General features: G+C 34.4%; 1 protein-coding gene across 2 annotated transcripts in view; it reads right to left on the bottom strand.

The window, feature by feature from the left end:
• LIN28B (lin-28 homolog B (C. elegans)) overlaps window positions 1-17,472 on the bottom strand; it is a 100,570-nt gene extending 83,098 nt beyond the window's left edge. Inside the window, exons 1-2 of one of the 2 annotated variants that reach the window (XM_012721115.1) lie at window positions 17,430-17,472; window positions 9,334-9,521 (exon numbers count right to left, since the gene is read on the bottom strand). In XM_012721115.1, the coding sequence (XP_012576569.1) occupies window positions 9,334-9,521; window positions 17,430-17,463 (222 nt within the window). In that variant the 5' untranslated portion in view covers window positions 17,464-17,472. Of the gene's footprint in view, window positions 1-9,333; window positions 9,522-10,343; window positions 10,354-17,429 lie in introns of those variants that run through there. The other variant, XM_004673732.1, reaches the window with a different exon arrangement.
• Between the last annotated feature and the right edge of the window lie 8,308 nt (window positions 17,473-25,780).

Here is a 25,780-nt window from a genome sequence, read left to right as displayed (position 1 = left end):
GGTGGGGCTTGCAAGCCAAAAAGCTATAATGGATTTAGGTTAATCTTAATGGGGGCCCACTGTAACCTTCTGAAAGCATCAAAAATGTGAAAAACTGCAAGGAGCACTTACATAAAACAACAAGCATTTAATGTATGTTAGGTTTTACAACTAGCAAATTCTACAGGGATGGATTCAGTTTATAAACAAAGTCGCATAAACAAAGTGGGTAAAAATCACCTAACTGTGATTCCCTAAACAGATACAAGCACCATCCCCCACCAGCACACAGATACTTCACAAGCTTTTTGAATAAATAGGAGTATCCGATATCCAGGGTAATGGGTGGTCTTGAGGTCCTAAACCAGAGCTGTATACATTTAAAGGATGCTGAGATAAGAACAAAGTATTTTGTGTTTGTTTAAACCCAGGTCTATAGTTAAAATCTTCACACTATTAATGTCATAGTTCATAAACTTGTGCTATAATTGATCCTGGCAAATTTTACTTGTCAGCATGAATGTTAGATATTAAGCATATCAAATACACTTTTGAGGTTTTATACATCTGATTCAAATCAACTAATTCAATTTACTTGAAAGTAATAACTCATGCCAAAGGTGTAAAATTTCAACCTGAGCTATAATATCATGTCACTACACTTTCACTGCCAAGAGGATGCTTTTATATAATCTTACAAACATATGTTTAAATTATATTCATAAATAAGCTGCAATACCATGAAAAACTTCTAAAAACAGTAAAATTAATCCATGTGAAGTTACAGCCAAGTTATCGCTACTACGCCCATTTTTATATTTCAGATTTTATTATTAGTTGAATATAAAGAGATTTTTTTTTTTTTGAAAAGTAAAAGACAGGATTTACAAGTAGCCCAAGGAAAAGATAAGCAATGAATAGTTCTGACCCCAGCTCCTCTGGCTCTATCAATTGGGCCTGCAACCTGAGCCAAAAGGCGCAAATTCCTCACCATTCAAAATTCTTCAATGGCATGAGGGGAGGAAGCAGTGAAAGGGGCAAACATGCAAATCCAACTCTTAGATTCAGTATTCAACTAAGAGTTTTAATTAAAGAGTGAAAAAAAATGAGGTGACTGTTATGATTAAAGTTCAGATTCATAATTTGCCAATCCTAAAAAGAAGCTTTTCTGTTCCCTGCTAACTGAAAAGATTTATCTTTTCAAATGTATGACTTATACTGAGCTGTTATCTGTCTTTAGTATCACTGAATCTATTAAGGAGAGTTGCTGAAAAGTAGAATTAGTTTCTAAGCACTAGTATTTCTACATTGTAAGCAAAAACATCCACTACTAACATCAGACCTTGGGAAAAAGGTTGAGAGAAATCATAACAAGTTCTACAATATGTCAATGTTGTATTAACTATTTAAAGCAGTAGATAATTAACTTTTGAGAATTATGTTACCTACTGAACTAAAAATAAATATAATTAATGTGAATGAAAAATGTAAAGATAAAAAGAAGTTAGATATTATCGTATCTGGAAACAGTGTATTAGTAATAGTCTAGAGAACTGCTTACAAAGCACAAGAAATCGTCATGACAAATTTTCCAAAGTAAAATTAATTTGCAATCCTTACATCATAATGTCACAATAAAACTGAACAAAAAATCTTGGTTACTAGCAAAATAAACTGACCAGATTTTAAAACAGAGGCCAATATCAACATAAGCATAAATAACAAATTTAGGGGTTTTTTTTTAAGTAGATTAATAACAAAAGAGTACAACAGGAGGCAAAAATTAAGGATATTTTAATAGCATAATAAAACAGTATGATTTTAAGCATTGATAAATATAGTTAATATATATGAAATCTTAAAACTAAAAAAAAATAAAGATCACTACATTAGGTCAAAACTTTTAAGAGGAACTTTTTAAAAAACATATTTATGCTCAAATTTAAATGGGTGGAGACTACATGTATAATTAGACTTTGTACAAAGAAAGTAAATAATACATAGGGGAAATTATGGTTCTTTCTATTATATTATGTGAAGAAAAAAAGGACTGGGAAAATCTTATTTAAAAGTTTACAAGTGCCCTCCCTTATGGCACAATGGTTTGGTTAAAGTACAGCACTGAAAAGCTCCCTACAGTCTCTTCAGGGAGGATTAGATCCCCAGCCAGGGAGGTGACCCACATGGCACAGCAGACCAGCTGTCTTACCTGCTGCTCCCCTCAGCAGCATACTTCATCAGTCTGCTTGTTCTGCTCTCCACTCTGTCTCTGGTGAATAAATACTCTCACCACCCTTGCACAAATGGCCTCTACCCCAGCTCTGTATGCATAAATAAATAGATCTTTAAATAAATAAACTTAAAGTTTACAAAATAGGGCCTCACTGGTGGTGCAAGGGGTTAAGCCTCAGCACTAAGAAGCAATCTGCAGCTACAGCCACCTGAGCAGGAGTTCAATCCCCAAAGAGGGAGGTGACTCACGTGGACTGGCAGACCTCTCCTGATAGGCCTGCTGCTCCCCTCAGCAGTGTATTTCAGTATACCTGCTGGTTCTGGTCTTCACTGTCTCTGGTGAATCCTCTTACCCCTGCAACTGTGGCCTGTACCCCAAATTCTGTTTGCATAAAAAAATAAATCTTTTTTTCTTTTAAGTATTTTTTCTGGCCCTCCCTGGTGGCACAGTGGGTTAAAGCGCAGCACTAAGAATCAAAAGCCACTTCCGCATGAGTTCTATCCCTGCCTGCCCCAGAGGTGACCACATGGCCAGGCACACCTCTCCTGACCTGCCCGCTGCTCCCCTCAGCAGTGTTCACTGATCTGCCTGTTCTGCCCCCCTCACTCTGTCTCTAGTGAATCCTCTCACTGCCCCTGCAACTCTGGCCTGTACCCCAGTTCTGTATGAATAAATAAATAAATCTTTAAAAAAAAAGTATTTTTTCTTAGTTTACATTTAAGAATATAAAATACAGAAGTACAATTATTTTTAAGTCTCAGTTTATATACTGATATTTTAAATATTATTTAATAACACCCTGTGCCATAACGTTAAAATAAAAAGCCTTGTAGTTCACTGTTATGTAAATTATTAATATTATACAGTCATTTCACCCAATGTTAAGTGATAAGACACCAGGTCCCACCCTTTTGGTACAACGGGCAAGCTAGCTGAAGCCACTTTAGTGAGAGTTTGATTCCCCACCCCAGAGGTGATCCACAAGGCACCCACTGCTCCCCTCAGCAGTGTATTGCAGTCTATCTGTCAGTTCAGCTCCCCACTCTGTCTCTGATGAATCCTCTCATCGCCCATGCCCCTCTAGCCTGTACCCCAATTCTGTATGGATAAAAAAACAATTTTTTAAAGATTAATTTTTTATGCATACAGAACTGGGGTACAGGCCAGAGGTGCAGGGTCGGTGAGAGGCTTCACCAAAGACAGAATAGGGAGCAGAACAGGCAGAAGACCAAGTGCACTGCTGAGAGGAGCAATGGGTGGGTCAGGGGAGGTCTGCAGCACCAAGTGGGTCACCTCCAAGTGGGTCACCTCCGGGGTGGGCAGAGAACTTATGCTGAAGTGGCTTTGGCTTCTTAGTGCTGTACTTTAACCTGCTGAGCCACCAGGGAGGGCCCCTAAACAAATCTTTTTTAAAAAGGGGGAAAAAAAAAGAAGACTCTGATATTTTCCCCCATGAATTTGTGCCACTGAAAATAGCTGCGATTTCTTTGTGGCAAGGACTAATTTACATTTTGGTTTATTTATTCACTATATTCTTGCTAGGCAACTTAGATAACAACCTGAATAATTACATATTATTACTCAATTTGCAGCTGATTATAAAAAGAAATATAAGACAATCTATCGATTACCTGTAAATCTTATTTTAGAAAGCATTTACAAAACATGAAATACTCAGATATTGGGAATGGGTGGTAATTATCAGATTCATTTCCCACTATGTCACAAGACAGAACACAGGATTAACTTTTAGTATTTATTTGAGAGAACTCTCATTAAAAATCCGTTCTAAATAAATCCCACTGATTTGTGATGTATTTTCTTTACTATATTACTGTTCTTAACTTTTCTGACATAAGCAGATGCTACAATCAAATGGCTTTGAAGGACTTAAGGACTTAAATCACTTAAGGTTTTCTATGCTATACCCACTAGATTACTAAGCAAGTTGAACTTATATTCACGTTTAATAAGAAGCTGAATGAAAACTTTTTACCTGGATGCAACATGGTAGATTACAAAGTGAGTCCTTCATTTGAATTTTTCTGCTTGGAGCAGCAAAACTTTTTATTATTTGAATTTGATTTAATTATCCCTGTTCTGAAATTATATCAGAGTTGTTGATCATTTTTTTATATATTAACTGAGAAATTCTTTTGGTATTATAATCAACCTAAAAATTACTCCTGGGCCCTCCCTGGTGGCGCAGTGGGTTAAAGCACTGCACTAAGAAGCTTAAGCCAATTCCACATGAGTTCGATCCCCGCCTGCCCGGGAGGAGATCCACATGGCGTGGCAGACCTCTCCTGACCCACCGCTGCTCCCCTCAGCAGTGTACTTCGTTGATCTGCCTGTTCTGCTCCTCACTCTGTCTCTGGTGAATCCTCTCACCCTCCACATCTCTGGCCTGTCCCCCAGTTCTGTACGAATAAATAAATAAATCTTTAAAAGAAAAATTACTCCTAGTTAAAAATATGAACTGTTTTTATTTCAAAGGCAGCTATAACCGAAAAAGATAAGGTGAGAATATGCCTAATTAATTAAACTAGAATTCTGTTACTTATTTATATATTTATTTGAGTTAAGGTTGGTTGATATCACCACATGTGACTCAAAGGAAAAGGTTCATACCTCCTTCAGTTTGTACATTGCCACACCCCAAATTTATTAATTTATAATCTTGATTTGTAACTAAATATGAAATACATAAAGCAGCTATTTTATTGTTATTATCAATTCTGTATACCTTGAGACAATTCTCTCTGGGTTTTAAGTAATGAAAGTTATTTATTTATTTGAAGTGTTTCACTTGGAATATTGCCAAACTAGCTAACCAGCAAATTATCTTGAAAATATGATAGATTTAGGAACCATTTTCAAAATATTAAAATTTATAACTCACTAACAAATGAGCTATACTGTTATGAAATTACATTTTTAGATTTCCAAGATTTCTTCGAATAATTTTTAATTCACATTTTCAACAGCCACAACAACAATCAATCTATTCTACATACTATAAAAATGATTTCATGCTAAATTGTGACAAAGTAGAGATGGCTAATATATCAATTTTTTCTATTTCCATTACTCCTTGAGATGTTTTCTGAGAGATATGATAACAGGAACATAAAGTATATAGATCTTCATAATAGGAATATTGTATTCTCCTTAAGATTAATCTATGAACCAGTAGCAAAGAATGTAAGAAAACAGCAATATTTAAATGAAGAATTCAAAACCAAATGATTAATAAATAGTTGTCTACTGAATAATGAAACCTAAACTAGTCATTTTGAAATTTCTCTTTGGGAAATTCTTAAATAATTTGTGAAATAAAATACATTGTGAAATACATTTATGTTAAACATCTTTATATCATATCTGATGGCAAAAAATTCCAACTATATAACCCCAGAAGTTAAAAAACATATTATGCAAATGAGTTTAAGAGTGGACAGTAAGAAGGGATTCCATCCCTTCCCTCACCAAAACAAAGTTCAAATGATCATTTTCTCTTATTAAATGAAATAATATTGGAATTAAGTGTCACAATTTACATAAAGAAAAATTTACATAATACCAACAAGTAATTATTAGACATTTTGTTTCCTCAAAATTAATCTTTGGTTATGGTTTAATAAGTCTAATGTACCATCAAATATATTAAACCCTATTAAAAGCTTATATCTAAAAAAAAGCTGCCAAACACTTCTACAGAAATTTATATATTTTACCCTACAATCTAACTGTGAATGAAAATATTAACTTATTACTTAACAATAAACTGAAAAGAGCATTAACAGCACCGACAAAATAGTTGTATTTTAATTGATGAAATCAGCTCAGTAGACTTAAAATCTACATTAACCATGTATATACTAATTTCAAGACACAACCCTGTGTTTTACACCACTCTTAAAAATTTCCTATAAATGTGTACTACTTACAAGCTAAATAATTATCAAAATTTTGAGATTTTTAAATACTAAATATCTTAATAGATACATTGAAGAGTAAGCGGTAAAATATTTCACAAGTATTTACCTGTAATATAGGTTATATGTACTAATTTTTAACATATACATTTTTTAAAGTATTTTTACTGAATGATATTAACATGTCAGAATACTTTTATAAAGTCATTACCAATGACCAATTCATAAAATAAGATCATTTAAATCATAAGCTAACTTGAGGAAGTCAAGTGAAAACTGCCATTTCAAACCACTATGGTCACGCACCTACCTCAAAAAGCAAAACATCAACAAACTTTAAGACAGGGACAGGTCAGCACCTGACTTTCTATAGAGGAGTTGGTGACATTACACAAACTAGAAATTATGTAACAGAAAACTTACAGTACTGTTTTAAACACTTAATTCTCTTTACTGCATAGTAACTGAATTGCTCTTGATGTGTTCTCTGTAGTCAACATTTTTAAGAGAAAAAAATGTTATTTTAAGGAAACCCATCACTTAATTTCCTCAAATATACACTATATCTGAAATCTATTTCAGAAGACTTTTAAAAAATTCTTATAACACATGTACTGCTCTGAATGCAAAAAAAAGTCATATATTAAAAATGATTAAATAATGATGCAGTTGATAAAAATTCCTATCTATAGTACATATTCTTTCATAACAAAATAGCATAGAGACATAATGGGAAAAAAATCTAATTTATAATTATACATAAGCTGAAGTGTGCTTTTGAAGCGCTCACATAGTAAAAATGGCAGCTAAAATAATAATAATAATAAATACGTTAATTTTTACAAAAATCTTCTAAAATCGCAAACTTATGTATATGATGCTCACAAGATGCCTGTATACAACATTTATGATGTACTGTTATTACTTGCTGCTTGTCTAAAATCAGTGGGATTATTGCCTTCTTCAAAACAATTATTCATAAAATTTATATACAATCTATGTAAATATCAATATAAAACAAAATCCATTTATGTAGGCATCTAAGAAGAAAAAAAAGAATGTTAACAACTGAGACCCAAGTATTTTTCCTAGAAACAAACTGGAATATGTTACAAAAAAATACTGTAATCATCCAAAATTTCCCTAAAATATCACTTTCTAATTTTAAAACTAAAGATTATAATGCCCTATTTTTTTACATCACAAAAGGCTAATGCTTAATTTTTACTTTTTTTAACATACTTTTTTCTAAGAGATATCTCAATATAATCTTGCAAATGTGTATTTTTAAAGAAAACAGTACTATATGTACCATTAATACTGTTCTTTTATTAAATAATATGTAACAGAATAAGTCTAATATTAATGTTTGGGCTTGAGAAACTGTTATATATAAATAAAACTTTTCCAGCAGCCTATTAATTATGAATTCAGTTTACACAGGTTTATCAATATATAAGCATTATATAGTTTAAATTTGGGTGTTAAATGGCTTTAAACATTAATATTGGTTAAAAGGAAATCTAATATTTGAAAATATTAAAAGATAAACACAGAAAAAACAAATTATAATAAGGTGTGACCAGACAAAGAAGGAAAAGGCTACTTTTTTTCATTCATCTATAAAACAAATTTATGAGACCATAAAGAACAATTTAACAACTCAAAATCGGTTCAAAGCCGGGAAACCCAGGGCCTGACAGAAAATGGATTTGGTCAATGATTTCAGTCTACAGAAGAAAAAAAGCAGAAAATGTGGCTTCATTTTGCAATGCAATGTAGGAAGCATAAAATCAGTAGCCTGCCTGTGGGCTGCTATTTATGTATATAAACCCGGTTTCAATTCGCAGATTATGCTGATCCTTGCACGTGTAAACAACCAATAATGATGGCCAGGCCTTTAGGAAAGGAAAACACACCACACTGCAAGGTCAGGAAGCTACCCAGCACCACAGGACAACAGACCAAAACAGAACGGTTTCATGTGTTTCTATTGTTTATCTACTTAGTTTGAAGATATTCCTTAGGGGGTAAAAGAGGTTGTAAATAACCAGAACATGCAACACAGTACCAAATAAAATATATAATTTTCAGGCAGCTATACCATTTCCTGCTTGCATCTATGCCAGTCAACCTGTACTACTGATGGCCATTCATTCTTTTTTAACTTAGACCTGAAGACAAAATATACCACCTTAGTCTTAAATTTAAATACTTTTTCTCTTATCTATGAATTACAGAGAATTCATGTTTTTTAACTACTTTCAAAGGAAGCATCTGACTTATAAACTACACATATCCTTTTCACCATAAAAGAGATTAACAAGAGAGAGAAAAGCACAGCAGTATTATTTTTTTCTGGGTACAATTTTAAAAACGAGAAATAATGACATTCTGTTTGGCATCTAAGAATTTTTAAAAATTACATTATAAGATATGGTGGAAATTTGTCCTAAGTAGCAGACTAGCACATTTTAAATGCACTAACCAGAGCTGCCTCTGACCACATGTTTTTTTAAAAGTTGTCTCTTAAAGAGACAGTATCCTTGGGACTACAACCTACAAGGAGCACATTTCTAAAATATTTGATTACCAGCATCCTCTCTTACATTTCTTCAAGTCATACTCGGGCTACAATGTCGGTTTTTCTGTGAAATCGAATATTTAAGTGAATCTACAAATGACTATACTGCAGGTAAAGAAACACTAAGGAAAACTAGCCCAACTAGGATGTGTCTAAAATAAGAGGATCCACTTTTCCTATAGTAGCATATTGGTTCTTTTTAAACTTCAAATGATCACTGTTTCTTCATTCATTTCCACACTCATTCACCAGACACAGCGGCAGCATATGTTGTAACCGGTAACACCGGAAGGCAAACTACCGCAATTTCACTGTTGAATTAGTGAGAAACTTGCTACTACAGTGAACCAGCACGGAAGCAATGAAATTTCAAAGATTTAAATTTCTGTTTGGGCAAAGACACCCAGGAAGGGACTCATACACACATAACCTTAAAATTAGATTAGCTCATAGTGGGATGCAAGATCTAGTCTTTCATAGTGCACTTAAGGGACCTTATTGTTTGTGCATTGACAGAACTACTGATCAACTCCTCCACATGGAGAAAGGTGAAGGGGGGAGGGGGAGCATGGGAGGGGAGGTGAAAAAGTTTGGCTTACTTGGTGTACAAATACATCGACTGGAATATCCAAGGGGCTTCCCTCTCGATTTATCATGGAGATGAATCCAAATCCCATTCGCACATTGAACCACTTACAGTGGCCAGTTCCGTGCAAAATCTGGGATTCCTCCTCTGCCTGCTCTGGCAGCTTCCCGGGCTCTTCTCCACCACCTTTGCTTGCCCCTCCTGGTATAGAACAGGACAAAAAAGTCAGTTAGTCTTTATTCCCATAGAGTTCATTCAAATAGGAAAAAAAAATGTTTGAAGGGATGAAGGGAAAGAAAATAGGAAAAATCCAATGGTGGTTGGTGGTTGATTCCTTCCTTTCTTATACAGAAAATATTTATAAAGGGGTTAAAAGAAGAAGGCGCGGAGAGGGGGAGCCACACTATTCTATCGATCACATCAACTTTCATGTTTCTGTACATACATGTACTTTTCATTAAACTCCGTTTTTCAGCCACGTACTACAGTACAGCGTGCAATACTTTACTTGCGTATTGCTGATATAACACTGATCCCATTACTAAAGAATAACTTTCAGCGAGAATATTCTCTCCAGCAGGCACGAGGAGGAAAGACAAATCGTGAAGATGGTTAGAACTAGTTAATGTACATGCGGCAGCAGCGAAGACAGGGTTATTTGCAATGTGCATTCCCCTCCCCCCCAACTTTCAATTAAAATTGGGGTGGGTTGGGGGAGGGGGCAGGTGTATAAAAGTTTTCTTGGGTTCACAAACTGAAACTGCGCTTAATCACACTCAAACAATTCAAACAATAGCCCCCTGAAAGCTTTTCAAGTTGTGAATCAGTGTGGGCGGTACAAAACATTTTTGGAGATCTATAACAATAGGTTGCAGAAAGCCCCATTGCGAGATGGGGGGTGGGGGTAATGCCCAGTATTGGGGTAAAAAGGAAAGGAGGGACGGGCAAAGGAGGGTGGGCGAAGAGGAGGAGTAAGAGAAAGGTAAAGAAAATCACAGTAAAACAATAGAAAAGAAAATTAACCTTCGGCCATGTTGCCCCACGGGCCCTCTGCTCCAAACTCGTGAGATGAAAACTTTCCCTTTGGAACGGAGTGATCTTCTGCATCAATCTAACATCTTGATTTTGTGCGATCACAAATTTAGCTCGCATGGTCTAATGTGCTTTCCCTCTTGATTTTTTTTCTCTTCTCTCTCCAGTTTCTGGCCCCCTGAGCACACGTGACTTTGTCAATTACATGCTTTCTTGCTACTAATTTCACCTCGGATCCTTAAGGGGCTGGCAAGAGGAAGAGATAACCAATCGCCATTTCATCTATGCTGACACCAAAATAATTTATGAATGAACATGAAAAACTCGTGTTATCTTAAAGACAATTTGGGACGCTACTTTATGATAAATCAGAATGCTGATTTCGTGTTTCTACTTAAACACAAAGGAGGGTCCTTGCGAATCGTCGATTTAGAAAAAACGGCACCGTCATATACGTGCACACGCGTGCCTCACAAGCCAGTCTAAATCTCATTTAGGAGGAAATGCTATTTAAATAAAGCAACGATGTTACGCTTTTCTTCTCTTTAAGAATTCAGTGCTCAGTAGCAGTAAACCTGCTTGGGATGCAAATTTCATACTTAATTCAAATCTTAGAGGAAAATACATAATTTACAAAAGAGCTAATTAAACTAATTACATTCCCATAAAACTTTAGATAATGGCAACATACACCTTCAGCAAGACAAAATCATATAATTACCTGATGATGCCCTGGAATTTTTTCAAATTTAAAATCGTACCGGAAAAAATCCGCTATCACCTTCCTGTAGCCAAATTGTGTTTAGGTTTTATCATTTCGGAACATTTTCGAGGGGGTCGGTAAAGAATTGTACTTCACAGGTTTCTCCGCCATCTCTATCCCGGGAGGAGATGTGATTAATGACTTCCTAAGTAACAGCCCAGTTTCAAGCCCAACATAGAGTGAACCTCAATCAGTGGCAATTGTTCCCCAAGAGCAAGAAAGACTACGTAGGGCAGGCAGGGGGAGGGGAGCGCCATGCAGGGGAGGTGAAGAGGAGCCGCCACCAGAGGCGGCTGAAAAGCCAGAGAAAGGGGGTGGGGGTAGAAGCTGTGCGGGTAGGAGAGAAGGTTAAGAAAGAAGGAAAGCGGGACAAAAAAAGTAAATTCCTATCATAGTGACTGGACCCTACCATTTTAAAAGTCCACTACCAATGATTAGAAGAATCAAATAAATGAAAATTTAATAACGGATTAGGTTCCACCAGTTCGTTTTCGGCCCGCCCGCCCCCCAAATTCAAAAAGCTTACTTTTTACTCTGAGTTGGTTCAATGGATTGTCGATTGCTAAAATGCCAACAATATTACCGCCCTCTCGGAATACAATGAATATTAAATTTCAACTAGAAATTCTATATACAGAAAACATCACTGGTTTTTGAAACAGTAAGACTGCACCACCACTCTTCCCCCACCCCACCCCCATTTTCTTAAACAAGCAGTTTACCGAGAAACTGTACAGATACCACTTCCCTTTGGCAAAGCTACGGAGTTGACCCTCCCCCACCACACCCGCAATCCCCCTCCCCGTCCAAACTCCTAAAACTAAGACTGTTTCACACAAACTAAACTGTAGGGATCCTGAACCTAAAAGTCACTGACAAATCCACATAACCACCTATTTACACCTCCTTCCTACATTAGAAATATAAATATATACGAATTAGTTCAAGGCTGAAATAAATGGATGCATGTAAATGTTATTTTCGGTTGTTTGTGGTAAATGTCAATCAACACTGATGATTTTGGGGAAGATTCTTCCGGTTTATTTCTTTTGTTGTTTCTCAAGAAAGGGAGCTGAGTTTTCTCATTTTATTTATTTTGGGGTGGCGGTAGCTCTAGGGAGGGGGAAATGTTTAAAAAAAATCAAATGATTTTGCAAGAGTAACAAAAGGTTAAAGCTCTCAAAAAATTATTTGCTAACAAAACATTTGCTAAGCACTATTTTAATGGTAGAAATCCTCCTATTACAGTGACCTATAAGTAGTACCTTTATGGTGTTCCAGGTTAAACATTTCACATAATGTGAAATAGCAAAATTAATTTATGTGGTTTTAAATGAATTACTTCAAAAATCAACACCTAGTACAGAGAAAAACAACCTAAAAAACTATTCATGTAAACTGAGGAGAGTGTTATTATTTATGTAGAAGTGATTATCATAAAATTCACAGGCCAGTATAATTTGTTTTGTTAGGATATATTTATGGCAAGCAATATTTTACATGCAAGTTTGTGTTTAATTAGAAAATAGTTTAGTCATCATAAAATCAGAAACAACATGGTGGATTCTGAATGCTTGTTTATTGTTAAATTGGATGAAATTAGAATTTACCAATACACAGAAGACTGAACTACACTAGGTGGTATATTTATGAAATTTCAAATCTTGCCTGATTGGGGGCCTCCAGTATTAGTGGAATTAAGGTAAGGTTCACTGGACTGGTCACTGGTGTCAAAGGTTATCGACTCATTCATTTCCTGAGAGGGACATCAGCCTTTCAAGTTGTGTAGAAGGCTTTTTCCAACTGAGAACTCTGAGAGACCCTCTAAAACTCATTCACAAAGAATTTAAGGCAAATGTATTTAAATACCTGGGCTTGAGGTAGGGAAGATGAGGAAAGAGGAAGCAAAAAGGAAAAGGAATGAGTAGAGAAAGGATGAACCTGAAAAGGGAAAAAAGTGAAGCAAGGAGACACAAAATATCACTCACCAATTCAGGGAGATGCCTGTCCTTTAAATAGATTTCTCTAGTCTATCACCCCATCTTTTGAGCTCATCACATTTTTATAAAAGTGAGCATAATTTCTTTAAGCTCACAGAGTGCTTCTTTCACATAAAATGGTCCTATGAATCTCCTAGAATGCTTTCCAATTTGTCACCTTCCTGAGGTCTTCTGGTTTTAATTTTTTTCTCATTTCCGACTTGTTTTTAGTGCCAGAAAGACTTGTGCTTGACTCAAAACGCATGTTTTATACTTGTGAAAGCCGAATGTTTTAGTAGTGTGATTTATCATAGTTCTTTCAAAATGTCTTTAAAATGAGTTTAAGTGGCTACAAAGAACTGGCAACCCTCAAGAGGGAAGATGGGGGTGGTGGTGGGGAGTTAAGGAAATAACCTACCAACAGCCTGCTGGTTATCACAATCTTATGTTTTCTCCATTTAAACTCCGAAGTGTACACCATTTTGGTATGTCTTTTTTTTTTTTTAATTCCAGCAATATAATGTAAGGGTTCGAATGAGGTGCTAGAGCCCACAGTTGGCGTTTTCTAACTATAAGAATGGGTGACTTTTATCTAACCAGAAACAGTGCTTTGGTTCTTTTCAAAACTAGGAGGAGGGGCCGTAACACTGGGCAAAGGACTCCACCAGCGCGCTCTCCTCCCGACAAATAAGGCCGGGATCTGCAGCCCCGACTATGCTTTGGCGGCCACACTCCCCTCAGCCACCCCGCAGCTCCTGAACCAGAGTAGTCCAGACCCCAGGGCAGCTGATTTGCCCTCTCCCTTTCCCTCCAGCCCTGGCAATTTCCTCTCTGCTTTCTCTCTCCAGTCGCCTTTCCTTAATCATCATCTCCCCGTCTCTAGAAGTGAAATCTTACCAAAGAAGGTTGATTTCTCGCTCGTTAAGGATCTCCTATTTCCCAATTTGCCCCCAAGAATACCAAACAAAAGAAATCCTTGCCTTCACCACTGTGGCAGACATTTGACACAATCTATTGCTTTTCTAGACATGTCATTTAATGTTTAATCAATCCATAAAATGTCAGAGTCTCCAAAACCTAAGAAAAGTGAAGTCAAAGGGGAGCGAGATCCAAGGGACACCCGAGAAAATGTGCACCCCCACACCTTCACCGAGCTAGTCTAAAATGGAGCTATTTTCAGACAGACCTCTGACAGTGTCCTTTCGGGAAGCAAAGAAAACACATCATCATGATTTTTTGGAAGACCCAGAACAACCGCTGGCAGGAAAGGGGGTGGTGGGGCAGCCAGAGGTGTTTTTAGGGAGTCAGCATTCTGACCTCAGCTTGAGGCTTCCTGACTAAAAGCTGCAGGACCCTCACGTCGGGCAAATGGGTTCCCATTCCTTCCCCCTACTGAGTTTCAATAAACTAGTTGGCAAACAACTTTCTTGAAATTCTTACAGTACTGGTCAGATGAAAGGAGTGCTTCGCTGGAGCCTCAGTCTACAGTAGAGGACTTCAGTATATTAAGCACTTTGTTGTTGTTTCCAAAAAGCAAAATTCCGTTCTCATTTAATTTCCTCATATGGAAATAAAATTCTCTGGTTTAGCACAATTTTTTCAATTTGGTAATTCTTACAGAGCTGTAAAAACCTCTTTAAAATTTCCTTAAACACATTTCCCCAGGTATAATTAAATAAATTTATAGAAATACAGGAACTGAATAGTGTCAATTCTACATTTCCCAGACAGATTGTCTTCATGTTTAAAAATGCAAACATAGGCAGATTTGTCTGACTGGTCAGTTATGTCTAGGCAAAATAATATAGAGAAACAAAATTAGTTTGGAAAAGAAACATTAAAACCACAATTTAGTAGGAAGTTTCTCAAAAAAAAAAACTGGGAAAAAGAAAAATACCACATAGTTTCGCTCATAGCAGGAGTATAATGGACCAGGCAAGAAAATAATAAGAATAATATACCAGAGACATTTTGTGGGGGTGGAGTGGGGAGTGGGATCAAAAATAGGGAGGAGGGATGGAAGTACACAGACTATGGTGACAACACGTGGGTGACTTGGTGATGGGAAACCCAAGGAGATTACAATTGAGATGAAAAAGAAAAAATGTACAAAATAATGTAAAAATAAACTACTATATTATTTAAAAAAAAAAAACTGGGGAAGAAAATCCTAGTCTATAAACATTCTTCCCTCTCGGTGAAAAAGAAAGGTAAAAAATTTACCACTCCTTACAAATATTTTCACAAGTGTCCTTAACAAATATCCTCTTAAGTGATTTTCATTAGAACAGTAACAGGTTAAAAAAATCATTCAATTATAAACATTACATTACTTTGCCCAGAATAACACAAAGGGAAGTTTCATGTTTTCTTTGAAAAATGAGTATTTTCCAAAGATACAGTAGCAGGGTTCTGGCGTGCCCTGCTCCCTGCCCTGTAACCGTAGGGCTTGAGCTTCATAATGAATCTACAGAAACAGCACTAATGATGTAAATATACAATTCCTGCCCTCCCCCGAAGCAATGAGTAGAAGTTTATTCTTTAAAAAGCAATTTCTTCAAAACAAATAATGAATTTAAATAAAAGAATGGATTGCTTCACAAGTATTTATTTGAATATTTGTACTCTGGTGTATCTAGGAGAAGGAGACAAGTAGATGGAAAAAGGGGAGGACAAGAACAGTGAAGTAAGAGATGAGACCAGTGGGAAGAAATTTTCAAATTTTAAAAATGCCTGTGTTAGAAGCAAATCTGTGGAGAAGGATCCAATTAGAAAGTGGAGGGCAGAGCTCTGCTCCCATTTACTGATCTGTACTAATAATCACTAAGCTTCTCTAGGGGCTCAGTTTCCTCATCTGCAAAGTGAGGAAACAGGACCAATTGTTCAAGTCTTTAGGTTTAAAAGTAATCTCTGGAAATAACCTTGTATTTGGTGAAAGTGGAACCCCTTTTAATCACAAGGAAACACAGACATGAAACTTTATTGCAGTCACTTAACACATTGGTGTTAACATTATTTCCCAACAGAAAAGAAAAAGGTCTCCTGGCTGCCTCCAGGTTGCCCTCAGAAAAACCACAATCAATAGTAAGGGAACTAGTAAAAAAAGTGTAGCAACTTATCACAATCTGTTTCAAAATACTCAGTAGAACATCATCTCCAGGTCAAAGGATTCACTAGGAAAAGGAAAGTGTCTGTCAAAAGGCAATGCCTATTGGTGATTATATAACCTCCTTAACCCTACTTGCTACTACAATTCTATATTTGATAAGCTTAACAACAGAATAACATACTTTACTTGTACTTACTGAAACTCATTAACTTGTATAAGTCAGTTCTTTAACGTGTTTACAAAGTCCTATTTATCCAGAGTAGAGCCAAGACATTAAAATCATCAGAACATACATTGATAATCCATTATTACTAAAGAAAACAATGAAAAAATAGTGTTCTAATTTTTAAGTCTATCTCAATAATATATGAAAACATTCATATATCCAAAGTTTAGGCTTTACAGTAAATCTAAAAAAAGGAAAGTAAACAAAAATGTCTAAGTTAAAATAAAGGTACAGAGGCCTTCCTGGTGGCCTAGGGGTTGTCACAGCTCTATGACCATTATGGCCTGACCTCTCCTGTCCTGCCCTGTGTTCCCCTTAGCAGTGTGTTTCAGTAAAATCCTCCTCTTCTGCTCCCCATTCTGTCTCTGGTGAATCCTCTCATTAGGTCTGACATACCTCTTCCTCTCCCTCTCCCTGCACCTCTGGCCAACAACCCACTTCTTTTATGTAAGAAAAAAAAAGATTTAAAATGTTAAATGTTCAAAGCACTCATTTTGCAGCATAAAGAAAAAATAACACGTTTATGAAAAGAGAAACAAATGAAGCCACCCCTCAAGATTAGAGAAATTTTGGGATTCCTTGAAAAATATCTCCTATGTTGAAATTTTTGTTACAGGAAATTATTTTAAAGCAGCACCAAGGCTTTATCTTTGAGTTAATTCAATAGGTATTTGAATACCTATTTTCCTATCAGTCACCAAAGTAAACAATCCATCAATAACATTCATTCAGCTATAAAAGTATTTAACAACCTATTATCTATCCTGCTTGAGTAATGGAAAAGAGAATCACAAAATCCAATACTGTTAAAATTAGAAGAGAAGGGGTTAATTAGTGGATTCTGGTAGGTGTTACAAATAAGTAACCTGGAGTGTGGTAGGATACGGTACCCCATCTTGCCAAAGTAAAGAATTCCTAAGTTTCCTCATATGCCACTGGGGATCTTTTTAAAATATAGTTGAGTAAAACATATAATTTAAAAAAAAAAAAAAAGACTAACCTGGGGCTGATGAAACCTGGTTGAATGACCTCATCGTCTTCTGAAGAACCTAAAATCAGAGAGCTCAAGTCAGTACTACATTAATTGGCTATTTAATTGCCTCTTCTTCAGTTTAATGGCTTATTAGAAAGCAATAAAATACCTAGGTTTTGACTGTGTGAAATGACCTGTAAATTTTTTTTTTTTCACAATTTAAGACTCACCTACCAAATTAGATAACCACTGGCATAAACTTGCCTTTCATTCCTATTAAAGGACATTGACTTTAAAAACACTTTAAATAAGACCATTAAAAGGATCCTGATTTCATGAACAAAGCAATTTTAAATTCTTTAATATTTAATCTTACACTGTAATCCAAGAATCCCATAATTTAACCATTTTAAAAATCAACTGAACTCAGAAGATGGTGTTTCTTCAATTTATTTGAATAGTATCTCAGATATGGCGCAGAAGATAATATCACGAAAATCTAATTGTGGTGCTACTGATATTGGGTCCTTCATTACATTCAAGTACTTTGAGAAAAATTAATGGCAATACACTAAAATATTAAGTACATTTAACTAAAAGTACCTAATCTGCATTCATTCAGATTTTATAAAGCAGTTATCATTTAAAAATACAAATGAATTTTGAAGTCTCTAATATACCTGTATGAATTTAATATTCGTGCTGGCAGATATCACAACAAAATAAGAACTTACAATGAAGAGGTCACCCATTAATGCAGTCTAGCAAGTGGAAGCGAAGCTCCTGATGGTCACTGAGCTATTTTTATCTTCAGGTCATTTATTAAGGTTTGATAAATAGATTGATTTGAACATGCATCCACTCACCTGCTACCACCTAGGGTTGTCTTTCTTCCCTCAATTAAGTTTTACATGCTATATCTACTATTAACAACTCATGAGAAAGAAATCATTATGTGTAAATTCTTTAAGTTGCAATCTAATTTTCTTCTCAAAATGAAATGGAGGCTTTTCCAACTGCAGAATTCTACTGAATTTTGACCCAAGATTCTTCTTACAAAGGATGACAATCCCACTGAGTAAGATTCGAAAAGAATAGAGGAAGAATATGAAGAAAAGCACATGAACCTCTGTACTTTAAACCCCTCAATCATCCTATAGTCACAACCAAAGGACAAAAGACATGATGGATACTAACATTAATAAAACTTTTGAAATAGTTCTCTTTTGGGGCCTTCCTGGTGGCACAGGAGTTAAAGACTGCACTATCAAGCTATCGCCAGCCACTGCCTCGTAAGTTTGATCCCTGGCCAGCAAAGTAGCTATCCCACAGGGCATAGCTCCTGTCTCGCCCCACTGTTCCCCTCAGCAGTGTATTTCAGTACATCTGCCTGTTTTACTCCCCGTTCTGTCACTCTGTCTCTGATGAATCCTCTCACCCTCCCTCACCCCCACCCCAGTTCTTGCATGTATAAATAAATAAATAGTTCTCCTTTGCACTAAGCATACATTGTCTTATTTTTACATTTGGGTTTTGTGAAGTGTATTTAACTTTATATATAAATTTTAGGGAAACCCTAGCTTATGTTTTTCTACTCTAATAGCACACAGGTCATGCTTGATCTTATTTATCTGCTTATATTTATAGAAAAGGAGATGCAAACATATCCTAAAGATATATAAAAACAATGGGGTATATAAAAAAAAGTCCTTCAAGTAATTCAGATGATAAATGTTAGATTTAACAGTGAAAATCAAAAAGGCTTACGAAAGTGAGTTAAACAAGTATGAAGAGTTCTATCTTCATACTTTTCTGTTTAAAGAAAGCCACGTTTGAATGATAGAGATTTTCATATTTTTCACTAACTCAAACTTACATTTTTTATTATTGATAGTTTTCATATCGTCCCTTTCAAAGGAAAGATTGATTTATTTCAGGTATTAATATATTTTACTCAATGTTAAGTTAGTATTCTAAAACTTTTCAGGAAAAAAAATAGGAAAGGGATGAAGTAAATGTTATATAAAATACTTAACATTAATTTTCATATTCTTTTATAAAGGAATAGATAACTTTTTGAAAGGAAATAATAATTTAAAAATTATTTAAATACTGAATACTCACAAAACACCTATTTGTAACTTTATACATGGGTGTTTTTATTTAATACTACAACCTTGGGTGAATATTAGAAAATAAAAATCTCAAACTGTGCCAGAATACATACACCTCTCTGCCCTTTCACTGCAATAACCCATCATTTAAGACTTCATTTACACATCATTTTCTTATTGCTACATATTAGAGTGCAATGCTGCTACCATATAATACTGTAGTATAAATGACCAAAATAGCCCATGAAGATGTTCTTTCCCAACCTGACTTTACACTCTATGGCAGCACATATTGCATATATTTTACTCACCATTGTTTCCTGGCATTCTTTAGTACTTATTTTCTTCATAAATCAATAACAGAATTACAAACCTGGATTAACTCTGTGATACCTTGTACAAACTTATGGGCTTATATACAAATTTTCCTTAGAAACCATCTTTTAATAAAAAGAGACTATGTATGACAGGCAATTAGTCATTTGATCATTACAAATATAAAATGTATATAACATATAGTGATTTTGATAATCCAATTTTAAGTATATGGGCTTACTGTAATAAAAGTGCCTACCTTATAAACACTAGCCATTACAAACACTAATAAATTTCCTATTTCCTCCTATTAAAATATATATTAACAGTCTTCTCAAGTACTTTAACTTGCTGTTGATCCACTATTATAGCTGTTCAATGTAAAGAAAAATCATTGCTACTATTACATGGTATGGTAGCTATAATTTATTAAAAACTGCCAAGCCCAGAAAATAAAAATGAAATACCACTCATTGCACAGTATGACTCAGAATTTTATTTCAATTTACACCATGTTAGCTTTTAATCCTCATATTAACAAAATGTGAACATTCCTTTAAATGGGCAAAAAAATTGATTTAACAATCAGTAAGATTTAACAAAATAAAAAGAAAATTATTTCACTTCTCATCACTATAATTTATCAACGTTTTGAAAAATCTTTAAGATGAATTACCTTATTATCAGTGCTTTTAAAGTAATGTAAGTGGTAAGTACATCACACAGTTGACTTAATGAAATATTCACATTATGGTTTATAGCAAAAATTCTATTTACAATATGTCTTAACTGACAGAAAATTAAATAGATTCTCTGCAAAGGAAAGTAGGCAACAATGTGCCTTTTCTTTCTCAGAAGACTAACTGGGGGTTTTTAAATGACCCTTCTTAAAATCATATAGCAAAAACCTATACAAATATGTGAGCACAACACTTATTTACATTTACTGTAACTTAATATAACAGATACACATATAAGACAAAATTCAGTTGTATAAATTCAACATGGAAATATTCTTTCTTTACACTGTTCTCTAACATTATATTTAATATATATTGAAACCCTTCACTACTTTTTTTTGCAACTAATAGACTAAATTCAAGTCCTAAAAGCAAGATTAGGATAACTTATCTTGCAATTTAACTCACCACCCTGCTGTAATGTATCACTGAAAATACTGTACCCTTTATTATATAGATACAGAAAATTTAAAGAAAATAACCTTTAAAAATCAAAGTAAGAGTTCTTTGCATATGGCTACACAGTAGAAAAATCATAGGTATTGGAGTGCTGAAGCAGGAAATTTCACATTTAGTAAAATATTTTGAACATCACTTTGAGCCATTACTGTAGGAAATACTTTAAAAATTTATGTTTTTATATTCATAAAGTAAATTATAATACATTTTCATTTTCTCAATTACTTTACGTAAATACTCAATCTTAGAGATTAATATATTTTATACTGCTGAAACAGAAAGATAACTTCTCAACCATTTTACAAATGGAAGTTTTATTGGTTTTACATAAGAAATGGGCAAATTTAGAAATATAGAAAATAATAATTTATTCTAGAAAATAAAAAACAACTTTAGTCACTTACAATTTAAGTCAACTGGCATATTATCAAGAGTGCTGAAAAGCACTGATTATGACACAAACATTATCCGGCAAACAAATTCTTTACCTTAAATATGAATGCTGTAATACAACTGAGTCAAAGCACAGTTCATTTTGCTAATGTACTTTCCATTATATGAAACAACAGTTTTATACAATAAAGCTCATAGTTGAGTTAATGTTTAGGTCACATTAAGTAGGACAAAAAAAAAAAAAGAACAAAGCAATAGTGGCTTTAGATTAAAAAGAATGAAAATAGTGGTAAAATTTCTATCTTGAAGTTTATTACATATTTTGAAGGTCTACATACCTTTAACATTAAAACTTAACAGTAGTTCCTTGGTATCATAAACAAAATTAATTCTAAGTAAACCTGAATTCTCCTATTTCATTTCAATGTTAGTAAGAAAATTTTATTTGACATACATTTCAATTTTAAATATGCAACAATGTTAATGGTTTAAAAATTATCACAAAAGTAACAACTGATTGAAAACTTTAATGTTTTGAAAATAGTTTCAATGAACATTTCAATATAAAAAAGGTGAAGAGATGTTTTAGGGGCAGTTCATCTTCATATAACTGCCAGTGACCTAACAGGATGACAAATGTAATATTAAAATTTTAACTAGCAGTAGATTATACTGAGACAAATTAAAAAAGAAAATTTATGTATTTTTCTAAAATATAGTTTAGTTTGAATTAACAATTAAAGTATTTTTAACCTAAACAATGTAAAACATTTTCACTGAAATATTTCTCTCATCTAGAAAAAAAGTTATATGAAAGATGAGTTTGAAAAATAGAAAAGTACCACTCCAGTTTTTACATTCTCAAATAGTCTAAAAGAAATGCTCATAGGAAACTATCTAGAAAATTTGAAACATATTTTTCCACCATTAGAACTGGTCAGGCAACCCTTTTTCTCTATAATTAAGCTTTTGTTTAGCCATAAGAAAATTAGAAACTGATTGCTTGAAAATGAGCTGCATGCCCTCTGTCCTGGTTTGTCACCTTTGACCCTTAATTTGATGATCCTGTATATTAACCCATTCTATTTTTATGAAAATAGTGCTGAAGTTCTATGTCCAATAGCATTTTTTTTTGCTGATATACTAAATGTATCACAATATTCTCTTCAGATAATTTTCACAATGGTTTTATATGAATGTTCACAGAATGCAGAACAAAGTAATATTGTAAGCAGTGATAGCCTGGAGTTTGACCTTCAAAACAACAGAAAATATCCCCAAAGTACTAGGTCAAGATCATTATAATTGCAAAATTTATATTTCCTCTTTATTTAGAAAATTGTTTATATTGTCATTGCTTCTAAAGAGAATTTATTTCACGAATGATATCCAATTTGATTAATTTTAATAATCACATTCTTTGATGTTGGTTTTGATGGTGCCTGACTATAAACCTGAATCAAAAACTATACTAAGTTCATACTTTATCTTAAATTGTTCCCAACTAAAATTACAGCTTTTGAGAACTCATGAGTTGCTTAAATGGCCTTTAAAACCTGTGTTCATCTGAAAATGGCAGCTTTCAAAGAAAGAAAACCTCCAGCACTGAATTCATTGACTTTACTGACAATACTCAAAATCAGTGTTACACACTAAATATAGTCATGGATAAAATTTCTCTATCACTTTCTTGCTTATTTCAAGGCAGCTGGGTAAAAAGAATACACTAAAAATATATATGAAATATATGCACACATTTCCTTCAGGGATGACACTACCTGAACCTCCACACATTCCTCTATGTGAAGATTTCTGTGAGATTTAGCAGTGGCCAATATGGCTGTCTTGGTTCAGCACTATGGTCAGCGACTTCAAAAGCAGTCGCTGTCAGAGCAGTTTACCACAGTCTACATGTGTGTAATGGGCAAGTTTGTCAAACCAATGTGATCCAACATTTCATATATTCCTAGATATATTAACATTAGTCCATCTTAAGTTTTTTTAACATTAAATAATTTTCATTACCCTGAGTGGCAATCCAGAAATTCACCTTGTGGTTCATCAAAAATAGTACCTATTTGTAATAAACACGTACATATAGCCATTTTAAAAAGCAAGAATAAAAACAGGCGCTAGAGCACTAAAACGTAAAAACTTCAGGCATTTGTGAGCTACAGATTTTTAAAAGAAAATAAAATTCTATTAAAAATTACCAGTAACTCTCTAGCTAACCCAAAATTTGAAATGCCCCTTTCATATCAACAGCTTTAATTACTTCTAAATTGATTTTATCTGACTCTCCATTTTCCTTTGTTTAAATCAACTCAACTATGGATTAACATTAATGTTTATAGATCATTTCCTGACCTGCATTTTCTAATACAGCCTCTAAACTTGATATTTATGAATAGCACTTCAATGATTTTAAAGAATCATCCAATACATGAAGACTGTTATGCATGTTTTATTAATAGCTTATTTTTTCCTGAATCAAGGTTTCTCAATTATAAGTCTTTACATATATAAAAGCTATAAAACATTAAATGATCAAGTAAATCTGTTTAATCTCTTCAGTGTAAACAAGAAAAAACCCTAAATTCACTATATTTGTTAAAATTCTGGTGCTTTTCAGAATTTACATGTATGGCACACTTCAAAACAAGCTATCATGAAGACTTTGAGCATGACCATATTCAAAATCTGTTTCACTTACAAAGTATAGTTGAGTTTAAGTTCTTAACCCAGATTTTTAATTCAAACTCTTGATTAGTTTCTGAATACTATTTTTGTTTCTGAAAGAAGTATGGCACAGACACATAAGGCACTCCAATTTGACAAAGATTAATGAGAATTGATCCTTTAATTATTTGATTCCAGATCTATTAAGCTGCACTGTAATCAATTCTAATAACAATATGCAATCCAAATTGATTCAGCTCCTCAAATTCTTGATGTATTGTTAGACAATAATCAGCTGATCCTATTTGTAAAATGGAAAAGTTAAATAAAGTATTTTTATTTATTTGTGGTATCTTCACCTCACCAAGAACTAGAAAGAAGTCTGTTTCAGGTTAATTCCTAAATTTCTTCAGAAAATGTAAGCATACCAGCTTGTCACACATCACACATGCAGAGACAAAGAATTTGGAAAGCAAAAACTGTTCCCCATATGGATAAAGATCTAATTATTGATCATAACAAAATATTATTATATGCTCTGTTCCTTTGTAGTATGACTCCTCTATCAAATCTGAGCAATTCCATAGCAGAAAAAAAAAAAAAACACGTAACTTTCATCACCAACTGGTATTTTTAATATCGTAAGTAGGCAGAAATTCCCAAGAATTTAATTGTAAAATTTAATTTTCCTGAAAGCTATTACAAAACTAAACTGTGATGTTTTGCAACTTATTATACTTAAAGTGTTATTTTATGAACAGATGCATTTTTAAAAGCATTTTTGCACCATCACTTATTTAAAACATAGTAATAACCTGCCCCCCTAAAAGTAAAGATTTCTTTATCAGAGTAAACATCAGTCATACTTTTTCAACAATGTAAAATGTTTTAAATTAATTCTAACACCTAGCTGTCATGTGTAATCTTAACTTTTAAATATTTGTAACCAAGAAATAAGTACTACAATATAACACGAGCATAACTTACTTTCCCCTTGCACTAACAATTGGTTAAGTACAAAAATCATCACTGGAGAACTTAGTTCTACGAGCAATAGTACCTGGTAACCTTAAAATCTAGGGTGAAAACAAATCCACAGAAAGCACAGAAAGGAACTCAAGGAAACACAGGAACCTAAGATTTCTGTATTACATGAAACAATTCAAAATGGCGGACTATTACTTACATTTAAGAAATTTCCGCAAGGAGGACACTAAATACATATTGTAAGATGTTTCTCAAAAACACTCAATAGTTACCAACGTGCAATTTAACGTAAGTTTTTGCAGTACAAATCCACATAATGCACCAGCACCCAGTGTTCCGGGTAGTAGTCCGTAAATGCTCCTGCAAAGGCATCGTTTCTTTGTTGTTGTTGTTTTCTTTCCAAAGGTAACCTAAATCCACGTGAGCTTTCTTTTGTTGTCCTCAAATCCTTAATTTTAATTCATAAATCGGCATCACCGATATCGCAGCAAAAAGGATCCCCGACGCCCGCCCGCTACAAAGCAGCTCAGTCCATCGGCTACACGAAGGGCAGGTGAGGACGCCCCCTGGCGGCGCAGCCCCGCACATCCAAGGCGCCCGCACCCGCCGCGCGGACGGGAGCCGGGACCCCAGCCCGCCGGGCAGTATCGCGCTCCGAGTGGTCCGCACACCCTCAGCGCTTCAACCTCGC

Source organism: Condylura cristata, unplaced genomic scaffold (assembly GCF_000260355.1).
Source record: "Condylura cristata isolate star-nosed mole 26May11 unplaced genomic scaffold, ConCri1.0 scaffold00001, whole genome shotgun sequence".
Taxonomy (NCBI): Eukaryota; Metazoa; Chordata; class Mammalia; order Eulipotyphla; family Talpidae; genus Condylura; species Condylura cristata.
Note: the sequence above shows the minus strand (reverse complement) of the source record. Positions and strands in the feature narration are given on the sequence as shown.